The 11338-nt window shown below is 44.9% G+C and overlaps 1 protein-coding gene across 1 annotated transcript; it reads right to left on the reverse strand.

Moving 5' to 3' along the window:
* Positions 1-5856: 5856 nt before the first annotated feature.
* Positions 5857-10375, reverse strand: LOC131899282 (homeobox protein Rhox13-like). The gene is made up of 3 exons (XM_059250704.1): positions 9765-10375; positions 9034-9079; positions 5857-6090 (listed from the first exon to the last, which is right to left on the reverse strand). The coding sequence occupies exons 1-3, from the start codon at positions 10154-10156 to the stop codon at positions 5971-5973; spliced, it is 558 nt and encodes a 185-aa protein (XP_059106687.1). The 5' UTR covers positions 10157-10375; the 3' UTR covers positions 5857-5970.
* Between the last annotated feature and the right edge of the window lie 963 nt (positions 10376-11338).

Below are 11338 nucleotides of genomic sequence, written 5' to 3' on the forward strand. Positions count from 1 at the left end.
ACCCGTGTCCAGTTGCTTGGGTTTTTGCTTTTTTGTGGTCTCAGTTCCTTATCTGTGTTTCTGTGCTACAGTTAATCTTTCTCAAGTACAGGCAGATGAGGAAACCAGACCAAGCAAGCAAGGGAGGGAATGGGGGAACCCATGAGCCTGAATGCCGTATGTAGGAACAACTGAACACTTAGTGCTAATTCTTATCTTAGCTCCTTCCTGCAATAATATCCTTTGTCTATAGCCACTGCCCTTGTACCACCTGGCTGAGGTGATATAGGCACCCTCCTGGGAGCATGCTGCTCCCTCAGGCACTATGACCCCCAACTCTGGGTGGCCTTGTGTACTTCTGCCTCACTCACACAAGTCCCTGGCCAGCTACTGCCACAATCACTCCACCACCACATCCACGAGGTTTTGGGTTGCTTTGTTTTAATTAAACAGTGGGAAATCCCTGGTCCACACTAGTTCTAGATTGGCTGCTAGGCTCCTACAGAAGTGAGGCACTTTGGGGAAAACCAGGGCCTACCTGGGAGTGGGGGAGATGAAGGGTGGATAAAACAAGGGAGTACCGTCATTGAGGCTACTGTCTCAGTGGCGGCTGCCTCACTTGCCTGCCCTGGCTGCTTTGATCCCCCTGTTACTGGATTCTGTTTTACAAGAATTTGGGTACCTTTTAGATACAGATAATACTGAAATATTGTTTTATGTTGTTCTGCTTTATTAAAAAGCTGGCTCTGGAATTGGATTATGGCTCTCCATTCGCTAGACCCAAGCATGTGTCTAAAACCAAACAAACTTTCCTGTCTGTCCTAAGTCAGATGAGCCACCTGATTTTATGACAGGGGAAAGAGAGCAAAGCAAAACAAACAAACAATTAGACTATTGACTTCATTGAACTCTCTAAGACTTTTGCTAAAATATAAACTTTATCTCAATAGTACTTTAATAATATCTTCACCTTAATATTTTGTAAAACTATTAAGTACATTTTCTGCATTTTATGATTTGTAAGTTTATTGAGTGTGGTTAAAGATCTATAAAATCTACAACAAAAGTTTAACTTAAAAATTTATGACAAGGGCTGGAGAGATGGCTCAGCAGTTAAGAGCACTGGCTGCTCTTCCAGAGGTCCTGAGTTCAATTCCCCGCAACCACATGGTGGCTCACAACCATCTGTAATGAGATCTGGTGCCCTCTCCTGGCCTGCAGGGATACATGCAGACAGGAAATTGTATACATAATAAATAAATAAATCTTTAAAAAAATTATGACAAAAGGCTTAATAATTAAAAGTATGTGTGTGAGCAACCTTAACTTACTACAATATATTCAATTTTTGTTTAAAAAATATTTTAAAAAAATAACAGCCATGTAGTTTCACGATCATCTTGGTCAAGATGTCTTCTAACAATAGACTTAAAGATGCTTTTTATTGTGCTAAAAACATCTCTTTCTTTTATATATATAAAGTTTCAGCCCTCTGGGAAAAGGTGTTCATATGTTTGATTTTGTATCTTTTGGGTCCTCAAGCTTTTACTATGACTCAAAGGCATGCGTCTACTGCATTTTTTACATTTCGGATTTCTGTACATATTAGAAACAACGTTAATAGTAATGTATCTAAAATGTTATCTGGTGTAAATTTTAAAAATCCATATAAGTTATAGAAAGACAACTTGGATCCACATGTCACACATCAAATGGACTCCAGATAGGTACTCCTGTCAATCAATAGCCTAAGCTTCCCTGCCTGCTGCTTATTACTGAGGGGCAAGTTCAAATTTAAGATTCTCCTTTAAGTTCCTAAACTTTAACTTCTGTCCCCATTCTACATCTGTACCACCAGATTCCCACTCAGCCGACAGACATCAGGAGTTGGCAGCAGACAACAAACTGCTTCAAAGGTCATGAGCCTGGACTTGCTGAAAGCTTATGTGAACCAGTCTAGGAATGTGATTTCTCCCTGTCTCCACAGCAAACCAGATGCCTCTGATGAATGCTCCCCACTGCCTGAATGCCTAACATTGGCCTTGGATTTGCATTCCAGCCTTCACGGGTCCTGACAAGAACATCCTAAAGTCAGCTGAGAAGCAGTTACAGAAGAGAGTTCCTTACCCTTTATCCTCAACCAAAGGCTGGAATACTGCTCTAAAGGAAACTGGTTTCCCTCTACCAAAAAGCTTTAGATATAACAGGTATCCATTACAGAGTCATGAAACAACTCAAGGGGGGAATGTAATGGTTATCATTACATTTAAAGATTAGACTTACTATGCTTGAGAGACCCAAAACAAAAATGCCTCCAACATGCAAGCCCCTAGCTTGTACAAGCTGTGCCCTAGTAGCTCCTCCTTCCCCCATTTGTCCAAGACATTGAAGACTGTTCTTAAACTGACTGATCCTGTAAAATCTGCTGTTCTAGCAAGACAATAGCTCATAGGACTAACTACTATTTCTGTTTTTGTAATCAAACTTGCTTACTCTGCTCAATGACTAGGACAACTGCAAGACATAGATGTTAAAATTAGACCGTGCTTACATGTAGACAGAATACATGTAATCTTGTGGTTTTTGACTTTATAAGCCTTGGATTAATATGACCAGGGCCTGCAACTTGGGAGCAATCTCAGTTGCAGTCTTGGTGTCATGAGCAACTGGCACCAGTACTTATTTAATAAAGCCTCTTCTTATTTAATATGTAAATAAATATTTAATAAAGCCTCTTCTTATTCTTATATAAATAAATAAATTTATTCGTGGTCACAGTGAGTCTCTGAGTGACCCCAGACCCACAACATTTTGTTCAATTTTAACATGTTACTTTTCGTTTTACTTATTATGTACTTATATCTCTTTCTCTTTCTCTCTCTCTCTCTCTCTCTCTCTCTCTCTATATATATATATATATATATATATATATATATGTGTGTGTGTGTATGTGTGTGTGTGTGTGTGTGTGTGTGTGTGTGTTTTTCAAGACAGGGTTTCTCTGTGTAGCCCTGGCTGTCTTGGAACTCACTCTGTAGACCAGGGTGGCCTCGAACTCACAGAGATCTGCCAGCCTTTGCCTCCTGAGTGCTGGGATTAAAGGTGTGTACCACAACATATCGGCTATAGTTTATTTTATTATTACCCCTTAGAAGCCTGTATGGTTTAATACACACACACACACACACACACACACACACACACACACACACACACACACAAATTTCTTTGTTGATTCTTTGTGAATTTCACATCATGCACCCCAATTCTGCTCATTTCCCAGTCCTCCCATATCCTCCCTTCACCCTTGCAGAGTCCCTCCACCAAAAGAAAATTAAAAAAAAAAATCCCAAACTAAACCAACTAAACAAACAAACAAACAAAAAACTCACATCTCTCTTCTGTCTCTCCCGCCTCTTCAACATCTCTTCATTCATTTGAGTGGCACTGGGATCCTCGGTGTGTCCTGCAGTATACCCTTTTGTTCAATCAGCCCAACCCGAAAATGAAAATTGTAATGAGTCATTGGTCTGGTTCAAGGCATCTGGTTTCTGGTACACCATCATCACTGGACCCTCACTGAAACTCCTCTCTGATATCCCATGGCTGCCCCTAGTCAGGGAGAGCTGCAGAACCAGTCCCTTCACATGCTCCAGCAGGTCCTAGATTGGGTAGATGTTAGGGTGGGCCAATCCAAGACCCTGGATATGGACCTGGGTGGTAGTTTAGCTGGTCAGTCCTGGATACTGGAGCTGCCCCCCTCAGGTGGAGGTAGAACCAGCTCTTTTATGCCCATGGCATCAGGGCCAGCTCTCTCATGCCTGTGTTGAGAGGTGGGGCCATCTCTCCTGAGTGTAGGCAACCAGCTCTTCATGCCAGAGTCATTGGGGCCAGCTCTCCTGTGAGGGTCAAGGTCAGGACTCTTGCTGCAGTGTCTAGTGAGGAGCTGGGCCAGCTTTCCTAGGGCCAACACAGGGCAGGAGCAGCTCAGCACTGCCCTTGGATTTCATCATACATGGCCCCCTATGGTAACATGGGCCACAGATGTCAACACAGACTCCAGTTACAGCAGGACCACAGATCCAGAGGTGGCCCTCGAGAGCATCTCGGGCCCAGATGTTACCATGTCCCCTCTGGCAACTCAAGTCACTCAGACCAGTTTGGCCCAGCAGCAGCATGGCTCTCAGACACTAACATAGTCTGACGTGGCTAACCAGACCCTGGGCATATATACATGGCCCTTGGTGGCAACAGATGCCATGGAAAATCAACTCAGACCCTGGCTGCCGTAGGAACACAGACCCAGACATGACCTTAGACTATAGCTTGGGCCTTGACCCCCTGGTGGTAGCACAGGCCAACTAGAGCAGTATGGCCCCAGCAGCAGCATGGCTGTGGGACACCAACATGGTCTCAAGTGGCAGACCAGACCTCTGGCATTTTCATGCCCCTTGCTGGTAACAGATTCCATGGACATCAACTAAGACCCTCGCTGCTGTAGGGACATGGACTCAGACACAGCCCTCAGCAGCTCCTTGCGCCCGGATGGCACCTAGGCCCCAGGTGGTAGCATAGGCTACTCAGATCAGCATGGCTCTGGAGGCTTGGACAACAACAAGTCCACAGGTTGTGCCACAGACCCTGGGCATCCATGTGGCCTAGGTGGCAATACAGGACACAGACTTTAACAGAGTCACTGGCCGCAGTAGGACATGGACCCAGACATTGTCCTAGGCAGCTACATGGCCTAGGTGTCACCAAGGTCCCGGGTGGCAGCACAGGACACTTAGATTGGCATGGCCCCAGAAGCAGCATGGACCAGGGACACCAACATGGCCCCAGGTGACAGCCCAGACTTCAGACATATGCATGGCTTTCAATGGTAGCAGGAACCATGGACATCAACACATAGACCCAGGCTGCTGTAAGGGCATGTACTCAGACATGGCCCTCAGCTGTAGCTCAGTGCCTGATGTCACCATGGCACAGTGTGGCAGCATAGGCCACTCACATCAGTATAGCATCTGAGGTGGCATGGTCCTCTGACACCTGCTTGTCCACTGGTATCAGCCCAGACACTAGGCATCCTATGGCCTTTTCTGTCAACATGGCCCATGGATGTCAACACAGACTCCAGCTGCAGTAGGACCACGGACCCAAACATGGCCCTTGGCAGCTGCCTGGGGCCAGGTGTCATCACTTCCCTGGATGACAAGCAGGCCACCCACCTCAGCCGGCTCCTCACCACCTTTGCTTCTTCTGTTCCACCTCTTTCCACAGCACATGAACCATTCTGTCTCTCATTTTCTCCCATTTCTCCACCACACATTTGCTCATCATAATGGCACCCTCCCCCTGTCAATGTCTTTAGCCAGTCCAGGCCTTGAGGACCCAGGCTGGCCTGGGGGTGGCTTCCACCCACCTGAGCTGTTTTCTAGTGAGAGACAGATGGGAGGGTAAGTGAGGAGGAACTGGGAGGAGTAGGTGGAAGGGGAGACCATAATTAGGATATATTATGTGACAAAAAATTTTATTTTCATTAAAAGAAAAAAGAAAGAATTGTTTTGACCCCTCCCAAAATAAAAAGTAATCATCACCATCAATACTTTCTGTGTCCACCTTCTCCTTAGATTCCCCATTTGCAGGGTTACTACTGAATCCCTTGCTCAAAGGATCAAGTGAGCCTGAACCTAGAAGGCTTAAGTGATCCACTGTTTCACAATTACCATGTATAGGGAATAGTCATCTATGCAAGCAATACTCATGACTTAGAAATGTCACCTCCCAAAACCAGAACTTATCATTTTGTTTAAATGGCATTTCCTAAAGGGTGTACATCTATATACTACAAAACTTCAGAAAGCACATGAAATTGAATAACTTGGAAATTCATGATTTTATTGTTAACATGAGTGCTGAATTTTAGTGAAGCTGGACATTGAGTACGTGTGTCACCAGATCTCCCTCTAGCTTCTGAACAAAGATTGCACTCTAGGGATAGTCGTCCCTATCGATAATGAGAAGGACCTTTTCAATACGAGGACGTGTGCTCTGTACTACTACACGCCTCTGACTCTTCCTCTCTTCTGCTCTCCGATGGACGAACCATGTCTAAAATCAGAGGAGGACAGGATTGGATTTAGCATTGGCTTCCACCCCAGAGCTAAGAAATAAAAACCACTTTAAGGCACATAACACTGACTTTCTATTCAGCTCACAAAAGCAAACCCCAACTGTGTGTCAACTTCTGCAATAGGCCATGATTTTGTCTTTTTCCAGCAGTATAAACACTTCAGTGGTTTCTTTATTATTGGATGGAAAGCTTAGCTTACAACTTGTTCCAGGTCCTTGATGTTAATTCAATATATGGTAACTGGGTAAAGGAAAGTCTTCATTCTGACATTTGACCATCAGCTGTAGAATACCCTCCTCATTAGTGATACATTCCTCTTGTTTGGGCAGAGATTGTAGATCACAAAATGTTAGCACATTTTAAAGGCCTATGGAGGGGAACGGCTTTCTGTTTGTAAAATTAATCTTCAGTATGAAGTAATTAATCAACAGAAACAAGCATGAGAGATTTTTAGAAAGAAAATAGTCTTCAAGAGTGCCAATGAGCATCAGTGGGAAGGGGTTTGGACCTGCCTAGGCTCAGTGTGCTGGGCTCCGCTGAATCCCCATGGGAGACCTCTATTTGGGGGATGTGGGGATGTGGGGTGGCTTGGGAAAGAGGGCTGGGGGTGAGAAGAGGGAGGAGAGGGGAATCTGTGGATAGTATGTGGAGTGAGTAGAAAATTTCTTAATAAAGAAAAAAGACTCAAATAAAGTATAAGATGTGAATATTAACAAATAAAAAAAGAGTGCCAATGAGATTGTTGGTGCTTGAAATTTCAGGAGAGCGAACAGGTGGTAGGCAGAGAAGGCCTGGAAAATGGTTTGACATTGCAGCCTCCAGTGTTTGTGAAAGTTGACTAACTTAACCCAAATGACATACAGGACACTGAAACCTTTGCCGTGTCCAGGAATTCAGCAGAAAGCATAACTTCCACCCATGGTAAATCTGAACAGTATATTCTTTCATGCTATAAAACGTTCTCCAGGATCAGGACGAAGAATAATATCATTGTTTCACCTATATTTCCAGAATCCTGTCCAGCACAAAGGGCACACTAGGCCCTGCTGTGTCACCAGGACATCTAAAGCCCATCTTTCTTCAAAAGACAAAGAGTAAGATGGCCCACAACAGTGTGGGGAAAGTAGTCATAAATCAGCTCTTCCTAATATGGTCTAGCTATGGAAATACAGTCACAGTTAACTGTTATATGTTACCATCCTCTCAGGCTCCTAGTGAATGAGGGTCCATTGTATTGGGAAGTTCTCAAACTGTACATTTGTGCCTCCATGTACTTTCTTTCCCTGCCTATTTTGTGGATGTATGGTCTATAGAAGACCAACAAAAACACCAGAAGCCCTACTACCATCCTGATGCCTCCATGAATTCAAATAAAGCCCCAGTGGCTGACTCATGTGGTCTCACATTAAGTCAGAGTTCCCCCTGTTTGATTCCTAAAGCCTATCTATTATGTCTGTAAGAGGAAAGGGGAAATCAGAAGTGAGGCTTTGGGAAAGTCACACTGAAAAGTGTCCAAATAGGAGACCATGGGTGTTTTCTCTTGTGTCCTGTGTCCACCTTCTCTCTGTAGCTGCAGTGCACCAGTCTCTACAGCTGTAGTGCATCATCCTCTCTAGAGCTATAGTGCATCAGCCTCTCTAGAGCTGCAGTGCATCAGCCTCTCTAGAGCTGCAGTGCATCAGCTTCTCTAGAGCTGCATTACATCAGTCTCCAGAGCTGCAGTGCATCAGTCTCTCTAGAGCTGCAGTGCATCAGTCTCTCTAGAGCTGCAGTGCATCAGCCGCTCTAGAGCTGCAATGCATCAGTCTCTCTAGAGCTGCAATGCATCAGCCTCTCCAGAGCTGCAGTGCATCAGCCTCTCCAGAGCTGCAGTGCATCAGCCTCTAGAGCTACAGTGCATCAGTCTCCAGAGCTGCAGTGCATCAGCCTCTCTTGCAAACGATAACCAGGCTACAATCCACAACCTAAGAGAAGTTAGGTAAAGAGGAGGTTCCTAAGAGGGACATGCATGGATTGCCCCAGGAAAGAAAAATGGTTAAGATCTCTTGGGTAAACTGGGAAGGGGGTAGAAGGGTGGGGATGGGGAATGGGAACATGAGGGATCTGGATGGTCAGGTGTGGGGAGGGATGGAAAGGGAGAGCAATGAAAGAGATATCTTGACAGAGGGAGCCATTATGGGGTTAGGGAGAAACCTGGTGCTAGGGAACTCCCCAAGAACCCACAAGGATGACCCCAGCTAAGACTTCTAGCAATGGTAGAGAGGGTGCCTTAACTAGCCTTCTCCTGTAGTCAGATGGGTGACTACCTTAATTGTCATCATAGAACCTACATTCAGTGACTTATGGAAGCAGATGCAGAGATCCACAGCCAAGCACTGGGCCAAGTTCCTGGAATTCAATTGAAGAGAGGAAGGAGGGATTATATGAGCAAAGGGCATCAAGGCCATGATGGGAAAAACCACAGAGACAGCTGACCCGAGTTAGGGGGAGCTCAAGGACCAAACTAGGCCCTCTGAATGTGGGTGACAGCTGTGTGGCTTGGTCTGTTTGTGGGGTCCCTGACAGTGGGACCAGGACTAATACCGGGTACATGAACTGGCTTTTTAGAGCTCATTCCCTATGGTGGGATGCCTTGGTCAGCCTTGATGCAGGAGAAAGGGGCTTGGTCCTGTCCCAACTGAATGAATGTACCAGGCTTTGTTGACTCACAATGGAGGCCTTACCCCTAATGAGGAGTGGATGTGGAGTGGGGGTGGGTGGGGATGAGAGCAGGAGATGAGGAGGGAGGTTGAACTGTGGTTGGTATGTAAAATGAAAAAAAAATCTTGAATTGAAAAAAAAGAGTGCCTTGATCAAGGCTTCCCAAGACCTGAGGAAGGCTGTAGATTGACTGTTCAATGTCTTTGCTTGGATTTACTGACCTTCACTTTGACTTCAGGAATATTCAAAGCTTGTGCAAGTTCTTTCCTGTGGAAAGAAAACCACAAATGTTTAGCATGCCGTGGTTTGCATGAACTGCAAAGTCATAAATGATTTCTATGCTTTTTTAATATTGCTATCTTCCCTCAACCCCCCATTTAACTTTCATTCTCAGAACTAGTCTTGCTTTTGAAATGGTTTCACCTCTTACAAAAGTTTCTAAACAATAGAGATGAATAATTTTAACACACTATTAAAAATTAAAAATAAATGCCAAAGTGTATGCTGAGCAAATTGTACTAAATTAAAAAAACAGCACCAGGGTAAGGGAAAGGGAAACCGAAAGGAGTTGATGGATAGATAGGTACACAGTCCCTGAAAAGATGAGGAGACTACTGGTGAGGAGGTCACCCAACAAAGTGTAAATCCTTAACACTGGTGAACATAACACTAGTATTTTGACACACTATACTCATGTCCCTATATTTTACAGAAATTAAAAAATGACTCGAAATGAGCGGTGTTGACTATGCACACTTGTTTGGGGCCAACACTACACGCTAATACTGACTTTTACCCCTACACAAGGCACCCTCCTGTACCCACTACCTAGGGAGAAGACAACAGTGGCTTAGGGAGAGATGACAGGAAACCAGGACCTGGATGAACAAAAGGACATCTCAACCTGTGACAACAGGGAGGTTGGGGATAGCTCCTGGTGCAAGACACATACCTGGCAAGCGCATCTGGATACTGGGTTTCTTTGAACAATTTTTCCATTTCCTCGACCTGCCCCAGTGTGAACTTCAATGTGGTTCGCCGCCGCCTTTGTGATGAACGGCGCCTCAGAATCCGAATCACAGGCTCAGCTGAGGGTCTTGGCTCCTCCTGGTGAGGCCCCGAGGAAGAGGAGTTCGCGTCCCTACTGCTCTCCTCAGAGCCGATTTGGCTCTCACGGACATGGCGGACCCCGTTATTTAGTTCCATTAGGCAGCCCGCGTCACCTCCACTAGGGTTGTCACCCACCATCGCCAAGGCAGCCTCTAAGGTGGAGACCTCAGCTATCTCCTCACCATTCTCATTCCTCACAATGTATATATATTGCCATTGGACCTTGCGGGCCATGACTAGTAGTGGGCCGAAGCCACAGAGAGAAGTGGGGCTCCAGGAATGTCCAACCTCAAGGCCTATTGTTTGGTCAGTCTCTACTACCAATGAGGAGTCAAGAGAAGGCCTGAGTAAAGGGTGACGTCAACGTGTCCTTCTGCGCATGCTCCACACTTCTCCATGTTCCTCAAGGTTGACGTCAACACGCTCCTCACCAGATGGGCGCTATAGGCTTTTCCTTCCCTGGCTGACTTCTCTGGGCTTTTTGACCTCTTGCTGAGGTAGGTGGTATTTGCTTTGTTGCACAAATGGTGGGTGTGGCCCAAAAGATGAGGAACGAGGGAGACATTGTGAACAGGGTAGTAAAAGGTCATGTGAAGTTAAACTTTGCTTCCAGGGCATGCGTGTAGAATGAGTTTTAGCTTGCATCTGCGCGCATGTGCATGCTGTCTGTTCCTTCTAGGTTGTAGAGATGACACGAAAGTGAATTGTGTAGCATTGCAAGATAATTGGGGAATAGAGTATGAGAGAAAGGTGGGAACACACACAGACCATAGGACCCTTGTGTGAACATGTAGAAAATTTCTGTGAACCTCACCCTCTACCTACCACTGCTGCTCAGAGAATGGGCTTAGAACTAAGTGGACATGATCAGCTTAGTGGCTGCTAGTTCAAGAGTCCCTGTTAGTACACTGAATGCTGGCTAACCATTGTTCTTCAAACTCAACATCAACATCTTGGGACTGGGTTTGAATATAATTCTAGTTAATGGCACTGTCTAAAACCAGACAAAAGACATCCCCGCCTCTCACAAGAGAAATGATCTGCTTGAGAAATAATTATCTCAGATTATAATAATTTTATAATCTCTGTTAAATTCCACATGTAATATTTGCCTCAGTTCTTATCACTGAGGATGTTGATGCAGTCCCTTATTCTGTTGGATTGAAGGGTAAATACATAAATATTCAGGCAGTGTTTAAAACAATATTTGACATGTGACATATGGCATATGACACATTTTTAGAAAAATAATAGGTGTCTGAGTTAGCCACTGTTGGAAGTGGGGAGGGCCAGCAACACTCTTCCTGACAGATTCCCAGAAGTAAAGAAAATTTTGCCTTGTTTGGGATTACAAATTGCTCCTGAAAAGATGCAAAGAGGGGGTTCTATTAATTATTTAGGATATAAAATAGGTCT

The sequence above is a fragment of the Peromyscus eremicus genome, chromosome X (genome assembly GCF_949786415.1).
Source record: "Peromyscus eremicus chromosome X, PerEre_H2_v1, whole genome shotgun sequence".
NCBI lineage: Eukaryota > Metazoa > Chordata > Mammalia > Rodentia > Cricetidae > Peromyscus > Peromyscus eremicus.

Excerpts from the sequence above, each read along its gene's own strand:
- LOC131899282 (XM_059250704.1), bottom strand. The coding sequence starts at position 10,156 with ATGGCCCGCAAGGTCCAATGGCAATATATATACATTGTGAGGAATGAG. Across the intron at positions 9,080-9,764 it reads TATCCAGATGCGCTTGCCAG|GAAAGAACTTGCACAAGCTT; the intron begins GTATGTGTCTTG and ends TTCTTTCCACAG. Across the intron at positions 6,091-9,033 it reads TTCCTGAAGTCAAAGTGAAG|ACATGGTTCGTCCATCGGAG; the intron begins GTCAGTAAATCC and ends CTCTGATTTTAG.